This window comes from Plasmodium malariae (genome assembly GCF_900090045.1).
Source record: "Plasmodium malariae genome assembly, chromosome: 13".
NCBI lineage: Eukaryota > Apicomplexa > Aconoidasida > Haemosporida > Plasmodiidae > Plasmodium > Plasmodium malariae.
Genome location: NC_041787.1, coordinates 235,288 through 255,368, shown reverse-complemented (window position 1 = coordinate 255,368; position 20,081 = coordinate 235,288). Strand labels below are relative to the sequence as shown.

The following is a 20,081-nucleotide window of genomic DNA, read 5'->3' as shown; positions in this document are numbered from 1 at the left end:
TATTTATTTATTTTTTTTTTCAATGGTGCTATTTCTGGTAGTATCGTGCATACGTGCAGCGGTGGAGGTTTCTTTTACTTTTTGATTAGAAAGTTGCATGCATAGGGGGACAAGAACATGATGCGACCAATAGTAACAAATACTTGAATTTTTTAATTTAAAATTTGGTAAGCGAAAATGGTAGAAGCTGTAATGCGGTTTGTATGAGGGATGCAAAGTTACACACATGTGCAAGCATTCATGTAGTATGTGTAGATATAGGAACAGGTGCATGTATATATACATATTTGCACAAGAAAGTAAAAGAGATGAACAGCAAAGAGGAACCATATAAATGGAACACACACACACACACAAAAAAAAAAAAAAAAAAAAAAAAAAAAAAAAATTCGAATCCATTTGGATAGTGAGAAGTCAGTATGGATTAACAAAAGGTATAAATACACGGAATAGGAGATATTATGAAATAAAAATATTTTTGTGATAAATGAAGTAAAATAAAATAAACATATGCACTTGCTTAGCATACTCAATTAGTTAACATTCTTAATTGCTAAATATGCTCAACTGCCATATGCTTCACATGCAAGGGGCATGTTTGCAAAGTGGGGTGGGATAGTTTGCCTTGTGTACATGTAGAACAAAAAATGATGAAAGTAGGAAGCGTCAATTACATGGTAATCAATTGATAAACTGAAGTGAGGAATAAACAAAATAATTATTACAGAAGACAAAATACAAATGATACATGAAAAAATTAAATTAAATAATGTCAAATATTTTGAAATTATAAAAAATTTTATAATAGCATATGTAATAAAGCCAAGATTACCAAAAAGGACAAATAGACCAAGTAAAAATCCTTTACATATTGTATGTGTGCAATTAATAAAAAATGTAAATAACGAAATATTGGGTATAAGAAGAAATAAATAAAACACCATGGTATAAACAATATATGCCTTATCCCATGGTAACATGCCATAGGACGATATTGCATTTATAAATATGAGATATGCAAATGAAAAAAATGTAATAACTAAAAGCCCAAAAATATATAACATTTTTAACACTATATTATTGAATTGATAATAAAGTAAAAAATAAAAAATTAAAATAACTGAATTTAAGATTAAAAAGGAATTATTAAATGAATAAAAATGTATTGCTCCTTTTACATCATATATAAATATATTATAAATTATAAAAAAGCTAATATATAAAAAATTAAAAAGATAATATAACAAACAGAATGCAGATATAAGGTACCTATGTGCTTTTAATGTGTATGATATCCATTGTAAGTACACATAAAATTTTTTATTTTTTTGTAAATTTTCTTTATATTTTAAAAATTCTTCATTTCTGTGGAGCTTAAAAAGTAAACATATTTCCTCTTTTTCTTCAAAATTGAAAGTACCTTTTAAAATATCATCATACTTTATGCAATATTTTCCTTTAATCATTTCCATATCTGTATTGCAATGTAGTTCAAATATTGCAAAACTATTTGAAGAATATGTACTGGAATTGTTTGTGCTTTGGTTATTACTTACCATGTTGGTGCTGTAAATTGGTTTATTTAATGAACTGTTAGGATGGACATTTTTATTTCTATCTACTTCGTGGTCTGCATTTATGTGTATTCCCCCCATCATTCGGTTTCCTTCTTGTCTTTCGTTTTTTATTAAAGCTTCCGTACATTCAGGAAATTTTTTGCTTGTTTCATAAAAATTAATTATGTCAAAAGGTACACAGGCTCCCCCATTCCTATGTTTATCAAAAGGTTGATTTGTATTTTTACAATTAAAGAGGTTATTAAGTGTATTTTGTTCCTTTCCAATTCGGTTCATTCCGTCCATTACATCTATTATGCCCATTTGAGCCATTTTCTTCTCCGTACTTGTCCTTTCCCTGTTAATTAAATTTTTTTTGCACTCCATGCGTTCGTTGGCACTGCACGAATTACTCGCTGAAGCGCTGTAATATGCACTGTTATATTTACTGCCATAAACACCGTTATATGCACCGCCATGAGTACTGTAATATTTGCTATACAACTTTTCAAGATTGTCCTTTTGCTGCCTTAGCATGCTCATGTTAAAACCATCAAAGAACATATTCAAAATAAGTATCATCATTAAGGTAAGAAGAGCGCAAAAGAGCACATTCACTTTATATAATAAATAAAAATTGCATAGATGATTTAAAAGAAAGAGTAAGCGAGTCAAAATGAATAAGCACTTTTCAATAATAAAAATTAAGCAAACTGCTTTAGATTTGTAGCTAGTTTTAATATTTTCTGTTATTATAATGCACAATATATTACTTACCCCTTTGGTGAAGAATCCTCCTGCACAAGTTAAGAAACAATATATTGTTTTCCAAAATTGTGAAGAGCTGTCTTCATAAGTGTCCTTATCATCATTTAATATTTCGAAGGGAATATTGTACTGCGGAAGATTATCCTCCATTCTGGGGGAATAGTCAAAATATACGACTGCCTGACTTTCTCTGTTCATTTTTTCCCTCTCGTGATAAATAGAAATCATTTTACGAGTGCATACTTTTTCTATATTATTACAAAAATTATTGTTAATTGTATTAGCTAATGAACTGTTCAAAGTATTTACATTTTTTTTGTTCATATTTTTATAAAAATTATTTTTTTTTTTCATTATATGCATATATTGATTGATATCAAATAGGGAATCATAATTATTGGAAAAATTATTATTGAGGTTATTCCTTATACATGTACCAATTAATCGTTGATAATATTTTTTATTAAACAATTTATTTTTAAAATTTTCATTTAAATGGTTAGTAATATGTCTTACTAGTTTGTTGTATATATTTCTGAAAATTACATTATTTTTCCTTTTTTTTTCTTCTTCATATTGATCATTCGTGGTGTTTAATATATCATCATGTTTATTATCGTCTTTCATGAAATCTTTACTATCATGTATTTTATGATTTGAATATATGTCTTCAGACAAGGATTTGTTTGTATTACTACTGTTATAAAAAACGTTGTAGTAAGATGGGTTATTGTGAATAAACGACAAATAATTACTACTTCCTTTTTTCGAATATGAAGTATTTCTCTTAGTTTTAGCACTACTAGCTACTATATGATGACCTTTGCTCCTTATACTGTCCACTAATACCCCCTTATGTATGCTACTCTGAGCATTAAGATTATCAATTAAGGAACGATTACTTCCTACTGATAAGTGATATTTTTTTAATTTATTGCTCTCACTTGTTTTTATATTAACTGCGCTATTGAAACTACGTCTATTTGTTACTTTTACTGGGTAAACTATTTCTGTCTTGTTGTCTTTACTTATATGACTTTTGTCTGATTCTTCGTTTCTACTGTTATTCGTATTAGAATGTTTAGAAGAGGAATATTTTTCATCTAGTTCGTTTTGCTTGTCAAGTTTGCTTCTCTCGTTTTGCTCATTTCGTTTGCTGCTTATCACCCTACATGCATTTCTTTCGTTTGTTCCCCCCTCTTTGGCCCTCTTCATGTACTTGCTTGATATGCCCAGCTGTACTCCATTATTCATTATAAAATTATGATCCCCCAGGTAATTGTTCAAAAACGTTTTATCATTGTATTTTATCTGATCATTATAATAACCTCTTTGTAATATGGAGTTCAAAGATTTGGAGTTATGATAAAACAAAAAGAGAGATGGCTTAACAGTAACAAAATTTAAAATAAATATGACAAATAAAATAGCAAAAGAAATATTTAAGCATCTTTTTCTTCCATATAAGTCTGATAACAAACCAATAAGTACACTACCAATTCCTTGTAACAGGAAATGTAAAATAAAATAATAATCATCCAGTTTTAATGGATATAGACATACCATATTTATGTACCATGTACATATAATAAAACAACAATAACAAAACAGTAAAACATTAACCTTTGTGAATGCTTTATATGTTTCATCTTTTAATTTTATGTAACAAGAGTGCGATTCCTCGTCGGTACTTGCCGATTGTATATTCATTTAAAAAAAAAAAAAAAAAAAATTAGAGTTAAAATTAAATTATAAATTAAAATTAAAGTATCAGGACCTTCAAGTTTATGTAAAACTTGACAACAGCAACTACTACTACAACTACATAAAAACAAAAGAAGATATATTTAATTGTTTAGGAATATATATGCATCCTTTTCTATTTTTTATAAATAAAAAGAATAACAGGTCACCCCTCATCGTTGTCAATAAAGAAAAGGTACATGCACATGTGCATACACCTGTAGGTGTGTGTATGTGGATGTGTACATAGCAATGTATTAGACTCAGAGGGAAAGAAACTCGTCATGGGGTATGTATAAATGTGGGTAAATGAAATAACAAAAAGAATTAATAAAATAGTTCATAAAATGAGGCACTAACTGCATGGGCATTAGAGCATATGCACGCAAACATATATGTATATATATATATATATATATATATGTGCACATGCTGATTTACGCAGTAGTGCTAGTTAACATGCTTCTACTCTTTTTTTTTTTTTTTTAAAGCTTAATTTGCTCTAACATGTAATTGCTGCGCTATTCATACGAGAACGTGCACACGCGTTACGGGGGTTTAATAAAGGGATGTGCTATATATTGGCACAATTTAGGGAAAGAATTAAAAGGGGGAAAAAGCAGGTATGCATAAGAGTACCCATGCATTTACAAACATGTATACATATTTGTATATAAATATATGTATATATGTATGTATACATATTTACATACATACATACGTACGTACATACATACGAACATACATACATACCATGTACATATGCATTTGCATTGGGGAAAAAAGAAATTTTTAAAAAGATGAACATACTACTGGAGAAAAAATAATGTGCAACTTCAAAAAATTTCAAAAAAAAAAAAAAAAAAAAAAAAAAGCAGCAATTATACAATGATAAATAAGTTTGTGTACATTTTGCGGGTTATGCCTATTTAAAAAAAAAAAAAAAAAAAAAAAAAAAGAAAGAAAGAAAGAAATAAAAAATCGATCAAATAAGTAAATACGCAAGTAGGCATACGTAGGAAGGAGGACAAACGGGACGAATAAACATGACGAAAATAGCACTGCATAACAGCGCTACGTAATTGCAAAAAGAAAAATGTATCGCTCTTTGTTAGATAATATATAAAGGAAAACCAAATAGAACAAAATAAATAAATGTGTGCATATAAGCGTGTTCATGTAAACAGCATATACATATACATATATATATATATATATATATATATATATATATATATATATATATATATATATATATATATGTACACACATTTTTTTTTTCTTTTAAAAAAAAAGAGTGTGCGTAGGAGAGGAATATAGTCGAAGAGGAAGTTTTAAGCAGCATTACACGTTACTGCTTTGAACAAACGAAGAAAATTAAAAGTAGGAAAAAGAGGAGAAATAATATGAACAAACATATTTGAAAGTAAAAATTTTTAAAAGTCACACGTATAAATGTACATCCATACGTGCCCACATACATACAAAGATAGATAAGTGCACACAGGTTATATATATATATATATATATAAATATACCTTCTCGTGCGCATACTTTTATGCATAAACACATCCCTGCGCACATAGGTCAAATGATAAAGGAAGAGGAATATATTGAACCCAGTTGTAAAGCATCATGGAAAAGAAAAATGAAATTGCCCTAAATAAAAGTACTGCATTAAACGATAATAACAAGACAAATGTGCACAAGTATAGAAAGGAAAAAAGTTTATTTATAAGAAAAGAAATTTTTGATCATGCTATTATATACACAACAAACAAATTAGATGAGAACTTATTATTAATTTATTTAAAGAATTTTTATGAACATTTTAAAAATGCAAAAGTAAATAATAATAACAAGGAAGAAAATTTAAATGAAGAGATATATATTAATCTTGATAATTGGTTAGCATATAATGATTTAATAAAAAATCAAGACAATCAATTATTTAGCATCTTTAGTACTAATATATGCAAATCTTTGTGGATACTATTGAGTATAACCCTACAGAGTGTGAGAAAAAAAAATAATTTAAATCAGCAGAAGACCATATTTAACACTCCTTTAGAAGAATTGTGTGTGCACAAGTATGGTAAGGAAGTAGAGGAGTGTCCAAAGAGTGAAAGCGAAACTGCAGATTATGAGAATGACAAGGGCGGTGGTGATGGGGATGGTAACAATAACTGCAATAGTTGCAATGACGAATATCGAGCGAGGGGCAAAAAGGATAACGAGGAGGAAGAAGGAATGAGTAACCGACCTTATAGTAACATGGGGAATAGGGAAAAGGGAAAATATGCTTGCGAGAAGAATAAGAAGAAAAAAAAAAGTGCACATTTTAATGTATGGAGTAGTGAGTGGTTAAATGAAAATATATGTATAGAGTTAGTTATATTTTTTATTATTTTACAATTTCTTAAAATAGATTATATAAGAAAAAAATATGATAAAAGTTTAAGTGAAGATTGTTGGCCTCATTTTATGGACTCACCAAGAGCGGTTAATAATTGTACTAATGGCAGTTTTTCAAAATTAAACAATTCTATGTGTAAATCCAATTTATCTGATTTTTTCAATTTTTGTGGAAAAAATTATAAGCATTTTTTGAAGACTTACCTGATTGCATTTTTAGCTAGTACTGATATTACAAATAGTAGTACATTAACCGATGTACCACTTTATTTTAAGAATTACAATTTTCTGTTTTTGGACTTTATCGTAGATACAAATGATAGTACAAATGTACATGAAAGGTTTTTATTAAATAATGAACACAAAATTTTGTATAAGACCAAGGATATATTGACGTGGCTTCTAGATAATTTGTGCGTGGGTGACTATACCAGTGAGAAGGTTAATTCACACATTCCATGTGTCGGAAAGAACACTAGTGGAAGCAGTAGTAATGGAAACAGTGATAGTAGTTGGAACAGTATCAGCTATAGTACCAACAGTAGTAACTGCTACAAGGGAAATGGTTTACGTAGTGCTTACTCCCCGGCGTGCTATGAAAATGATAACATGCCAAATTACGGAATTGAAAAAATAAACAACGATATATATGAAATAAAAAATTTGCATGGAAATACATTATATATAAATAATGATAAAAGTATTGTTAATATAATTAACTGTGAAGAGTGTAATATATTTATTATGTCTACAGTGGAATATTTGAAAATAAATTTTTGTGTTGATTGTTATATTATTTCCTTATCAGTTGAAATGATTACTACTTTATTTAATTCCAATAATTTAGACGTCCATATAGTAACTAGAAGTCTAAAAATAGAGAATGTCGTTGATACAAATATATATGTCTATACTGAGACAAATATAATTATATTTGGTGATACAAGAAATATTCAATTAGCTCCATATAACATTTTGAATAAGAAACAAAAAATATGTTTGCAAAAAGCAAAAATAAATTTTAATGAAAAAAAATGTGAACTCTTTGCATTTCCACTGAAATGTAAGATGTTCTTATCGCACTCTGTGAACTTAGGTATTTCAATGAAGACAACTAATTGCCCATTCTCTTTAGGCCGGAATCATAATGATATTAATGGTGTAAGCAATGGTGTGGACAGCAATATTAGAAGTGGTAGTAGCAGAGAGAAGCACCACAGAGACGATGATGATGATGATAATATATATTGTAGTAACAGTGGAAATGGAAGTTGCGAAAGAAGGAATAGCTCAAGGGGGGAAAGAAAAACGAACGAAATAAATAAATCCTTTGATTGCTCAAGTCTGTCCAGTTCATTCACGGATTATGTTTATTATTTACTAAACCCAGCGAAATTTTTCCTAATAGAATTTTCCGGGTCTAATTTTTTGCGCGGGGGCAGTATCACAGATAATGATAGCGAAGGTATTGATACCATGCGCAATGATAACACACGGAATGATAACATACTCGATGATAACACAAGCAATGATAACATACTCGATGATAACACAAGCAATGATAACATACTCGATGATAACACACGCAATGATAACATACTCGATGATAACACACGCAATGATAACACACGCAATGATAACACAAGTGTAGACAACAACCACAATAGTAAATATCGTGGGGATAAAATCGATGGAAATGAAAACTACAAGAATTTAAAATGTAACATGAGTGACTATGTAAATAAAAAAGAGGATGACAAATATACATGTTTATATCTACCGGAGGTTTATAAAAATGCAATTGAAAATCAAGATGAGCATATACTTAGTTTTCTGAATTTTATGAGTAGTATAAACTTGACCAAATTACAAAAACAGAAAATAACCAAAATATTAACTTTTAAATTATATGAATATGTAAACAAGTCCAAAAAGACGTTCAGAGTACTAAGTGATATAATCGCTAGAGATCATTATAATAATGTAACGGTTCATTATAATGATGAGAATTAAATGCGTTTAGTTTTTATTGCTTTTTGAAAAATCAAGAATGGGAAAAATGTGTTGCAGTAAAAGTAAGAAATGCATGTGGGTATAAAAAATGAGAAACATAGATGACAAGAAATGAAAGACAAAAAATGGCTTGAGGAAATTTTTTTGTGCAACCCCAATTCGGGGTATCTCTTTATGCATATATTATAAGCGAATTAGTGAAATTCATAAAAGATAAACCCTATATATATGTATATGTACACCTTTTTTTTTTTTTTTTTTTTGTAAAATATCTTGCACTAATAATAATTGTTGTCTGCCCAATCTTCTTCTTAGTTCAACAATTACCCTTTTCCATTTTAGCGTGTTTTTTTCCCCACCGATGTGTGTTCAATTCGGACACTTATGCATATAAATAAATAATTAAATATAACTAACGCACATGAATAAATAAATATATATATAAATATATTTGTATTTTTTATTTTTTTTTTTTTTTTTGGTGCATATGCTCAACAGCCTTTTGCTTAATTTTTTCGTTTTCGTTAAATATACCCAACGCTTCCCTTGTTACAACTTCTCGATAACTCGGGGCATTTTTACCTCCTTTGTGACTTATTACTTATATTTCACTTATTACTTATTTATATTTCACTTATTACTTATTTATATTTCACTTATATTTTACTTATATTTCACTTATATTTTACTTATATTTTACTTATATTTTACTTATATTTCACTTATTACTTATTTATATTTCACTTATTACTTATTTATATTCACTTATTACTTATTTATATTCACTTATTACTTATTTATATTTCACTTATTACTTATTTATATTTCACTTATTACTTATTTATATTTCACTTATTACTTATTTATATTTCACTTATATTTTACTTATATTTCACTTATATTTTACTTATTTATTTTTCACTTAGATATTTTTCACTTAGTTATATTTTAGTCAGCTATATTTTACTTCGCTACATATCACTTCGTTTTATTTTACTTCGTCAAATTAGGGACTTTTCGATTTCTGTTCTTTTTCAAATTTTCCCTCTTCTATTACTTTAAAAAAGGTTAGTAAATGAAAAAAAAAAAATTTATATATAAAATAAAATAAATGTACAGCGGCATAACATTATAACGGCATAACAGCATAACCGCATAACAGCATAACCGCATAACGGCATAACCGCATAACGGCATAACCGCATAACGGAGGGATCTTCACAGAACGTTTAACCTTTTATGATGTTGTTTAATTCTTGAGAAAAGTTAAGTACGTTATCGTACACATGTGTGGATATTTTTTCTTTTTTCCCATCAGTTGCTCTAATCAAACAAATATATTTCTTATTCGTTTTCATGTTCTCTTTGTTATTTTTTTTTTTGATTTTTTCTGTTGGCCCTTTTTTTGTAGCACAAATTTTTATATCGCTTCGTTTGACTGCATTGGTTGACATTGCAAAATGCAGCAGAAAAAAAAAAAAAAAAAAAAAGAAATTTTTCTTAAATGTGTGTGCACACATATATATAATGCACGTACATGTGTCATTGACATACGTATATGTATATGTACACAGTTATGTTTAGATTTATATCAGCACATAGAAAAGCCCCAATGGGCGCACATGACAACCACTCAATATTCTACAACGTATGCCAATTCATATTGACAAACATAAAACTTTTTTTTTTTTTTTTTAAAAACTATTGATTGGAAAAATGTTACATATTAGCATTAACTTTATATTATTACCTTTTTTCATGGTTAGCCAAATGGAAGTTTTCCCCTCCTCTTTGTCCTGCGCACATAGCTTTCTGAACTCTTCAATAAATAAGCTATTGCTTAGTAAAACCATCTTTTTTTTTTTCTTTTTATTTAATGTTTGATAAGGGAATAAAAATTAATGGCATACAATATTACTTTTAACTAAGTTAGGTATGTGCACAGTACATATATTAAGAATGTACTATCCAAAATTTATATAATATCTTAAGAAAAAAAAAATAAATAAATAAAAAAAGGAATAAAACTCGAAAGAATGGGAATTACATTATATATCTGTTAATACTGCAAATATGTAAACAAAATTAAAATTTGAAAAAATACACTAACATTGGTATTTTAATATATAAGAGTGTCAAAGAAATGGAAGTTGAAAAAAAAAAAGCTATAGCTTCAGCAGAGGATAAATTAGTTTTAATTAATTGCGCATTTAAAAAAATACAAAAAATGAAAAATAAAAACAAATAAATAAAAAACAAAAAAAAGAAAAAAGAATGGCGTTATGCTTAACCACTAAACAATTTTATAAAGAAAAATATTTGAGTGCCTATCCCTACAAAAGAAAAAAAATAAATAAATAAATAAATAAATGAAATGAAATGAAATGAAATGAAGTTACCGGAATTACAACGAATGAGTTGAATTGCAAGTTGCAACTAAACGAAGTAAATGAAATAAAAAAAAATAATAATAAAATAAAATAAAATAAAGCTTACGTTTCTTATAGTTTAATAAAAGAATGTTTTTAAAAGGCAGGAACTGTTAAATAAGAATTCCATTTAAACGTCCTAAATGGTCCAATTGTTTTTTATGAACAAGGCAAACTTAATATAATAGTTTATGTATACAATATATATGCTTATACGTACGCATGTTTGCATGTATTCCTGTTTAAGTTTAAGTGTTGATATGTTTTGATATGCCCAGTTTACATGGAATATCCCTCTGCTAGCGTGTTAGTAAAACAAAATGAACATCGAGTATGTAGAGGGAAAGGATGCCGATGAACTTATCAAGAAAATTGATAATAATTACAAGGAATGTAATAAGTATGATGCATACATTGAGGAAGAAAAGGAGGAAGAAGAAGAGGAAGAAGAACTTGACGTCATTTTTCAGATAAATGAAAAAAATAAAACACAAAAGAACCATAAAGCTACTATTACAAAAAGTAGTCAAAATAATAATATTAATAAGAAAGAAACTAATCTAGGAATAGACAACATTAAGAATATTATTTTAAAAAAAAAATTAGCTCATAATGATAAAAATAAAAGATGTGGAAATTTTCAAAAAGGAAATAACAGGAATATGTTCATTAATCTAAGTGTAAGATTATTTTTTGAAAGAAAAAAAAAAAAGGATAAATGGAAATATGGAAAAATGGAAGGCATATGCTTTATGCCGCTAATCGTGACTGTTGTCGGGAGAGCAAAAATAATTTTGCATATTTGTAGCAAAAATTTTTCCTTTAAAATATTTGACCAGATATGCATACATTGAATGTGTACATATGATATGCATGTAATATATGTCTTATGTTCTGCTCTTGTTCTTGCCTTTGCTTTTGCATTTTTTTTTTTTTTCATGTGTTTTAGAAAAATTTTTAGCTCCTTTTTCCTTTTTTCAGGTTAGGAAGAAAAGGATAGTAGAAAGCAGCGACGAATCCGATGAAAATGAAACATCAATAACAAAAAAAGTTGACTATGTAAAGAAAAGAAAGAACCAAAGAAAGTGATAATTCTTCCAGGATAAGATAAAGAAAATACGAAAAAAAAAGCTTAACGAAAGGGTATATGATAACCTCTTCTTTTTTTATTTTTTCCTTTTTTTTTTGTTATAAAAAATGTGCACAAAGAAGAACAACATTTTTGGCACCATTTTGCGTATATGTTTTTTTATTTTTTTAAAACTTGTAAATACTACTTTACCATAAGCACAAAAATAGCTTCTATACCTCTGCATAATTTTATAAGTTGTCAACAGGTCTTTATGGATGTTCGAAATACATAAACAATGAAGAAGCGTGTTATTACATAATTTTACGCATTTACGAAAAATGTTTGCAGATAGGGGGAATAAAAAAAGGAAGGCCTAATGAGGAATTCACATTTTTGTTGTTTAAAAAAAAAAAAAAAAAAGGCTAGTTGACTTTTTAGCTTGGATGCAGCAAAAAGGTTAGTAAAAATTTAACTTCTTGGAACACTCGGAGTCTTTCATAAGTGCTGTAATGATTAACTGCGTTTCGACATTAAGTTCTAATCCCATATCCCCCGATTCTTTATCAATTTCTGCGTTAACCTGCGTTTTTGAAGATTTATTTTCAGCTGTTTTTTTGGATGATTCATTAAAACCTAGTAGTGATTCTTTAGATTTATTTTTGTTTAAATTTTCTAAAGGTATATATGGTCTAATTAGTAAGATGCCCATTTTTACAAGTTTGTCTAGCATGATTTTAAATAACTCGTTATCACTGCACATGCCTATATATTTTCCACTAGTTTCGATCATTACTTTGTATCTGTTAACAACCTTTTTATATGGTATGATAAACTCATTTAGCATTCTTAATTCTATAATAATACAAGTAAGGAATGTTTTAAAAGCCCAAGGTAAATAATTAATTGCATGAGTTAATGGTGAATCGAATAACTGGTTGGTTGCTTCTGTAATATCTCTTGGTACAATTTTTTGACCTCGTTTATTTTCAAAAGCTTTTCTACATATTTGTAATGCTTTTCTAATATCCCCTGAAACATTTGCTACTTTTCTTGCACATAATTGGATGGCTGTATGATCGATTATTTCTTTACAGTTTTCCAATCTCTCTTTTATAATTTTTTCAATTTCATCTCCTTTATATGGACTAAAGACTAAGCGACCAAAAGCTAAACGGGATCTGCACCTCGGTATTAAGCGTTCAGGTAAATCCATGGTATTTGAAATAGCTATTAGCACAAGTTTACTATTTACTTTTGTAGGCCAGTCGAAAAGAGTAAAAAGTACCTTTTGTGTTTTAGTAATTAAGTAATCTATTTCATCAATAATTAAAATAGAAACATTTCGATTATCTTTCTGATTCCTGTTAAATAATCTATCAATAATTTTAAATGAATTTAAAGCATTCGGTGGTTTCTTATTAAATAGTTGTTTATAAAATACTTGATATGCTGCATTTGGATGTACAACATTCATTCCGTTGATTTCGAATACATTAAATGGAGGTAAATATTTTTGTTTGCTTTTATTTTGTAATAACTGAATTACACTATATACTGTAGCTGTTTTTCCAGTACCTGGCATACCACTTATATATAATATTTGATTACTACCTTCTTGTTTTATACCAGATTCCAGAAATTCATGGACTTCTTTTATTTCTTTTTCTCTGCATGGTAAATATTTTGGGACAACATCTAACTGCATCATTCTAATTGCTTTATCAGTAGGATCTTTTATATTACTTAACAGATTGATGTAATAATTTTCTTGGTCTTGTTTTATTAAGTTCTTGAAATCAGCAGTAAGATCCTTCTTCTTTCCATTAGTATGAGTAGTAGTTTTTGCCTTACTATCAATTTTGCTTTCATAATATTTAGTCTTAGCATGTGTAGTTGTGCTAGATTTTTTAGGTGTACCTCCTTTTTTATTTTCACCTAATTCAAACATTTCATTAATTTTTAACTTGTCTATTATAAGTTTAAGCGATTTATTTTTAGTACTACTTTTTTTATTATTTGAAAAGTAGTAATATAAATCACTCGACCCAAGTACTAAATTATCCCAATGATCTTCATTTTGTATCTCACATAACTTATCTTCTCGTTCTTTTAAATAATGGGTACACAAAAACTTGTCTTTCCCTTGATTTGATAAAAGTGCTTTTTCAAAAAAGTTTTTTTCATTATATACATGTACCTTTTTAAAAATTAAATTTGCATCTACTATTTTAAATTCTACATTTCCTAATAGGTAAATATCCCTTGTTTTCTCATCTAGAAATTCTTCAAAATATCCTTTACTCCTTCTTGATTTTTGTATTTTTTCCAATTCTTTTATATATATATCATCATACATATCGTAGTATAGGCATATTTCGACTTGCAGGTTTTTACTTGTGAGATTTTTATAAAAACCTGAAATTTTCCCTTTTTTCAATATGTAGCTTTTTGTATTTTTTTTCTTCTCATCTTTGTTTGCACAAAATATCATAACATCATCACATATTGAATACTGCACCTTATTTATGACTATACTTTCATATATTATGCCGTCTTGATACTCACAGCTGTTTTCTTCTACCACTGTAATGGAATAGCGACTAATCAATTTTGTTACTTCTTCTTCCGAAAATTCCTTGTTTTTTCCTCTGCTTTCATTTGAATTTCTGTTCGTCTTTTCGGTTGTTACTTGTTTATTTGGACCACTCCTGTTATTATTACTATTATTATTGTTTCTATCATAATTGTTAGTATCACTGATATGATTGGTGCCCATTTTTGTCCTTTTCCCGTTGGGTTGATGTTCCTCTGATCCTTTGAAAAGACTATCACTTTTTCGCTTTGCTAATACACTCGAGCGAGACCTGATAGATGCTTTCTTTTCTTCATTTTTTGAAATTTTTACATTGTTTGTAGTGTTATTATTATTTTTTTTATCCTTTATTGTGCTAGCTGAAATACGTTTATCGTTATTATGGTTGTTGTTATGGTCTTTGTTTCTTTTTGGGTACATTTTTTTTTTTTCTGTTACCAATTGTGCATTCTTATCCTTATTGTCATTCTTTACTGTTCTATTATATTGATTTGCGTTTAGTATTCTTGGAGATCTCCTCATATTATCGTATATTCTATTATCACTATTTTCTGTTATCAATTTTGTCTCTCCCTTGTTTGATGTATTACTGTAACTTTTCAATAAATTGCTTTGCAAAGAATCGGAAGAAAAAGCAGAAGAGGAGGAAGAGCAGAAGGAGGAGGTATATACAGAGGAAGACGATTCGTCAAAATTATATTTTTCTTTTTTTTTTTTTTTTTTTATAACTGTGCTAGTATTAGTACTACTACTACTACTGCTAGAACTATCACTGTTAGTTGTAATTTTAGTATTGTCATTGGGTTCTTGTACTTCGACGTAAAAGTCTTGTGTACTTTTTCTTATTTTATTATAATCAGATATATTATTTTTATCTATTCTTTTTTTCTCTTCGTTTTTTGAAATTATTGGAAAATTCAAAATATTTAATTTGCTTACATCTAACTTTATGCCTTTTTTAGTAGGACTCAAAATTTCATTATCATTCATATGAAAGCTATGAAATTTTTTTTTTGGAGTCATTTTTTTTTTTTTTTTTAAAATAAAAAAAAAAAAATACCATAAATGTGTGTTGCTTAAGAACTTTTTTTTTTTTTTTTTTTTTTTTCCTTCTTCTTCTTCTTCTTCTTTTTCGTATTTTTCTTATTTTAAAAATAAAAATAAATTCATAAAGATTGCTTATTATCGCGTTGCTTTTAAGAAGAAAAAAATAAGAATAACATTAATTGTCACATTTTAAAATGTTATAATTTTCTGTTCTTTCATTTTACTGCTTCTTGGTTTTACCATTTTACGAAGTTATAAGAGTCTAAATAGTTTTCGCCTTTAATGTAAAATGGAAGAGGAAATTATGGAAAATTAATGTAGAGATACTAATGATAGTCAAGGGTGTAAAATTATAAGATGGAAAAATTTTTTAGACTTTGTTTTTAATCCTTCTTATTTAAAAAATAACAGTATAAGTAGTACATTATTGTTTAATAAGAAAAAAAAAAAAAAAAAAAAAAAAGGAGTCTAAAGAAAACATACATTTTTTTGAAAATCGCATTTTTATTTTGCGTATGCTTTTACGGTTAAGGAGAGTATGCGAGCATTTCAATTCGGAATTATTTTTTTGTATGCACAATATATTTCGTCATTTTGTTATATTGTAATTTGGCCATATTACCATTTAACATTTTGCCTTTTTGCCATTTTGCCTTTTTGCCTTTTTGTCATTTTGCCTTTTTGTCATTTTGCCTTTTTGTCATTTTGCCTTTTTGTCATTTTGCCTTTTTGTCATTTTGCCTTTTTGTCATTTTACCATTTTGCCATTTACCAATTTACTATTTTTCCTTTTTACCATTTTCCCTTTTATCCATTATGCTAATTCACTTTGTTTTGTTTTGTTTTGTTTTCTCCTCAGTGCTTGTGTACCTTTCTCTACACATAAGGGAAAAACAAAATGGTAATGAGGTAGACAGATCTTTCAAGTTTAGAGGACTCTATTTTTTTTAGGGTGAAGTAGTATAAAGAATAATAGTGTATATAAAAGGAAATAAAAAATAAGATAACAAATAAAATGAGAACGAGGGTTATATATGCAATTATATGATGACGTTTCGTCTTCGTGATATCGTCTGTTTATGATATTATAATATTGAGATAATGCAAGGATTAAGTGCTAATATATATATGTATATATATATATAAATTTCACAAAATCACTGTAAAATTTAATTTTAAATGTGTAGATGTCCATCGTGTTAAGTACTCTTAAACTTTTTTGTTTCTCAAAATTTTTTATATATTCAAAAAAGCGAAAATCTTCGTTTGTACGCTATTTTTACATACAAGAAACGTTTGAATATTTTACGTGTCAGCATATGTATACCTATGTAAATACGTTAATATATGTATATGTATGTATTATATACCAATACAATGTAAACGTACTATGGATGCCGCAGCTGTACGTGCCTACATAACTTCATATTCTGTATGTTCTTACAAATACTATAGGTAAAAATAAGTGCATAGGAAAATTTTGCATTCATTTTGGTATTATCCGGATATTCATTTATTTATTTCTTCTTTTTTTTTTTAAGGAATAAAAGTACATATTTCTCATATGTCCATTTTAGTAAAATATTCCGCGGAAACGATATACATAATTAATAAGTCTTTTATGAAAATATTACTATTTAAAAATTAGCTTTTCTTTTTTCCGCTTTTATATTAAAAATGAATAATTTTAAGTAAATAAAAAATTAAGTACAAAATGGCATAACATTATGAATGTAACACACCATTGTGAATGTAATATGCCTTTATGAATGCAGGTTTTTTATATATTTTCCCCTAATGTTTCATTTGAATTTCATTTTTTACCGTTAAATATATAAAAGGAGATATTTAATAACATAACTGAGTATTCTCCTTTATTTGAAAGTACATGAGTAATGTTATACTTCATTCAAAACATGCTACCAAGCGTATTTAAAGGTTATTATTATGCGTCAGAATTATTTTTTACTTTAAAGATAATTTTGCAGAGTTTATTTCATATAGTTTTTCGCTCTTTTAATTCAAAAAATTTTCCTTTTAAAGATCTTAATAATTTATTATTTTTTTTTTTGACAATATGTAATTAAAATTGTGTAATATATTCAGTAGTTAATTCTGATATGTTGGACAAAAAAAAGGTTGAAAAGGAAAACTTCTTATCAAAATGAAAAAAAAAAAAAAAAAATATATATATATATATATACACATACATGTATGTATACAAGTGTTATGCAGTTTAATTTTTTCACTTTTTCACAATGATTTAAAGTTTACATATGCTCAATATGCACACGAATTCATGTGTGTGTTTGTATTTATATAAATACATACATAGATACATTCGTACATATATGCAAACATTTGCAGTGACCATAAACCGGAAAACGCAAAGCCCTGTTCCTCATTTTGCTACACATTTGCACATATGCAAAGATGTAATAAATATCGTCCTTTGTTAACTATTACAAAAAAGTGCATAAAGTATTGTGTACATAACAACACATTAAAATAGACAAAATTAGTTTGATTTTGAGGTGTATATAAATAAGTAAATATATATACATAAACATATATATGAGGTACAGTAAAAATGGAGGGATAAAAAAGCAAAAATAAATAATATGAGATATCTGCTACAAAATGAAAAGGAATATATAAAGGTGCACGCCTCTTCTGCTGTATCTTTTGAAATAAATCATATAGTTAAAAATAAGCGAACACAACTTTACTAATTGTAGTGTATATCTTCCAATTAGCTCTGAATTCATACCTTCTTATTGTATTATTCTTTTATTTTTACTTCTATATGGTACTCTACACTTTCATTCTTTATTCTTTATTCTTTTTTTTCTTTTTTTTTTCCGATTGATGAAAAGATAAAATAAAGTTGAAGAATAAAAGGAGAGAAAACATAATCCTGCTATTACAACCTTTCTAATGTGATCAATGACATAACCTTACCTAATTAAGCTCTACATAAAAGCACTTATTTATATGTAAGTATGTACACACATATATATATATATATATATATTTATATTGTATGTATATGTATATTGTATGTATATGTATATACTTGAAAACGTCCTGGTAACTTCGGTTAAAACCATTTATATTAAACATATTAGACCCGTTAAATATGCACTCTTGGGAGTAAAATAATTCCTTTTTATATATTTTATTTAAATTGGATATGCATAATTTTATGATATACATTACTACTACTACATAATTTTTGTAAATCTACAAATTTACATAATTTTTAAATACATCGTTTCGTTAAAATTTAGACAGTATTAGCATTATGATATTTTATTATTTGTTAAAGGATGTAACAAATATTTTTGCTACATACCAAATGTACTATTAAAACCTAAAACACAACACATAAAATACATAAAATACATAAATTTCAAAATTAACATCATCCGTTAGCAGATATGTATGTAAGTGTGTATGTAGGTATGTAGGTACGTACACATGTGCTTATTTTTGAAAATACCAATATATTTCATATTTATGTTATTTTACAATCAAGATCAGATGTGAACATAAATTTTAGAAAACTACTAATAATCTTCGAACGAAAAAAAATAAAAGGTGTAAAGCTTCAATACGTTATGGTTTCTTCAATAAAAGATGTAATAATGGATATACATACATATAAATATATATACTCTTCGATATTCTTTTATGCGGGTAAATATTATACTCTTTTTTAAAGGTAAAACTTATACATAAAATATTCTATGATATTTGAAAAGAACAGTATAATCGCACGTTCAATTATACTAAATAATTTGTTTTGTTTTGTTTCCTTTTTGGGGTGGGGGGAGGTAATGTAATTGCCCAATTTATATAAATACACAGTTAAAACACGTTAAAATTTTATGTAGTGTAAAACAATTGATTTTATAAAATAATGTGCAAACAGTATAATTAAATTGTTATATATAATACCTTTATATATGTTAAAATGTGGCTATGGGAAATAATTTCAAATGAGTGTAGTAATGTACTTTTGAATAATGTTTAAATACTTCTTAGATTTCATTTTTTTTTTTTTTCTTTTCTTTTTTATTGCTATTCTTTAAAAAGTATTTCCTTATTATGTTCATTAGTTTTATTAGGATTATACAGTTTTTACAAAAAAAAAAAAAAATTAATAAAGCATACAAGCTTGTAAATGTGCGTATGATTTACCTTATGTGAAAAAATGCAAAAGAACATACAAGAACATAAAGCTTCATAATTTAAAATATTTCATAAAAAGATACAATTTTTTTAAGCGAAAAAAAAAAGGAAGATAAAAAGCTTAAAAAAAGAGGTTTTATAAGTTTTTTATAAAATTAAAAGTTTATATATACATATGAGCATAAACTATTGACACATATATAAATATATAAGCATGTAAATAACCAAGTATGCGTAATTATATATAAACG

At 27.1% G+C, this 20,081-nt stretch overlaps 5 protein-coding genes across 5 annotated transcripts; 2 read left to right on the top strand and 3 right to left on the bottom strand.

Moving 5' to 3' along the window:
• Positions 1-563: 563 nt before the first annotated feature.
• On the bottom strand, positions 564-4,034 carry PmUG01_13013700 (transporter, putative; the record flags this gene model as incomplete). The annotated part of the gene is made up of 1 exon (XM_029007100.1): positions 564-4,034. The coding sequence occupies one exon, from the start codon at positions 4,032-4,034 to the stop codon at positions 564-566; it is 3,471 nt and encodes a 1,156-aa protein (XP_028863523.1).
• Positions 4,035-5,702: 1,668 nt separating this feature from the next.
• On the top strand, positions 5,703-8,495 carry PmUG01_13013600 (conserved Plasmodium protein, unknown function; the record flags this gene model as incomplete). Its single annotated transcript, XM_029007098.1, has 1 exon — positions 5,703-8,495. The coding sequence occupies one exon, from the start codon at positions 5,703-5,705 to the stop codon at positions 8,493-8,495; it is 2,793 nt and encodes a 930-aa protein (XP_028863522.1).
• A 1,229-nt stretch (positions 8,496-9,724) lies between these two features.
• SRP14 (signal recognition particle subunit SRP14, putative) lies at positions 9,725-10,348 on the bottom strand (the record flags this gene model as incomplete). Its single annotated transcript, XM_029007097.1, has 2 exons — positions 9,725-9,933; positions 10,219-10,348. 2 exons carry the CDS (start codon positions 10,346-10,348, stop codon positions 9,725-9,727), a joined length of 339 nt encoding a protein of 112 aa, XP_028863521.1.
• An 896-nt stretch (positions 10,349-11,244) lies between these two features.
• On the top strand, positions 11,245-12,013 carry PmUG01_13013400 (conserved Plasmodium protein, unknown function; the record flags this gene model as incomplete). The annotated part of the gene is made up of 2 exons (XM_029007096.1): positions 11,245-11,604; positions 11,906-12,013. The coding sequence occupies 2 exons, from the start codon at positions 11,245-11,247 to the stop codon at positions 12,011-12,013; spliced, it is 468 nt and encodes a 155-aa protein (XP_028863520.1).
• Positions 12,014-12,453: 440 nt separating this feature from the next.
• On the bottom strand, positions 12,454-15,612 carry ORC1 (origin recognition complex subunit 1, putative; the record flags this gene model as incomplete). Its single annotated transcript, XM_029007095.1, has 1 exon — positions 12,454-15,612. The coding sequence occupies one exon, from the start codon at positions 15,610-15,612 to the stop codon at positions 12,454-12,456; it is 3,159 nt and encodes a 1,052-aa protein (XP_028863519.1).
• Positions 15,613-20,081: the final 4,469 nt, after the last annotated feature.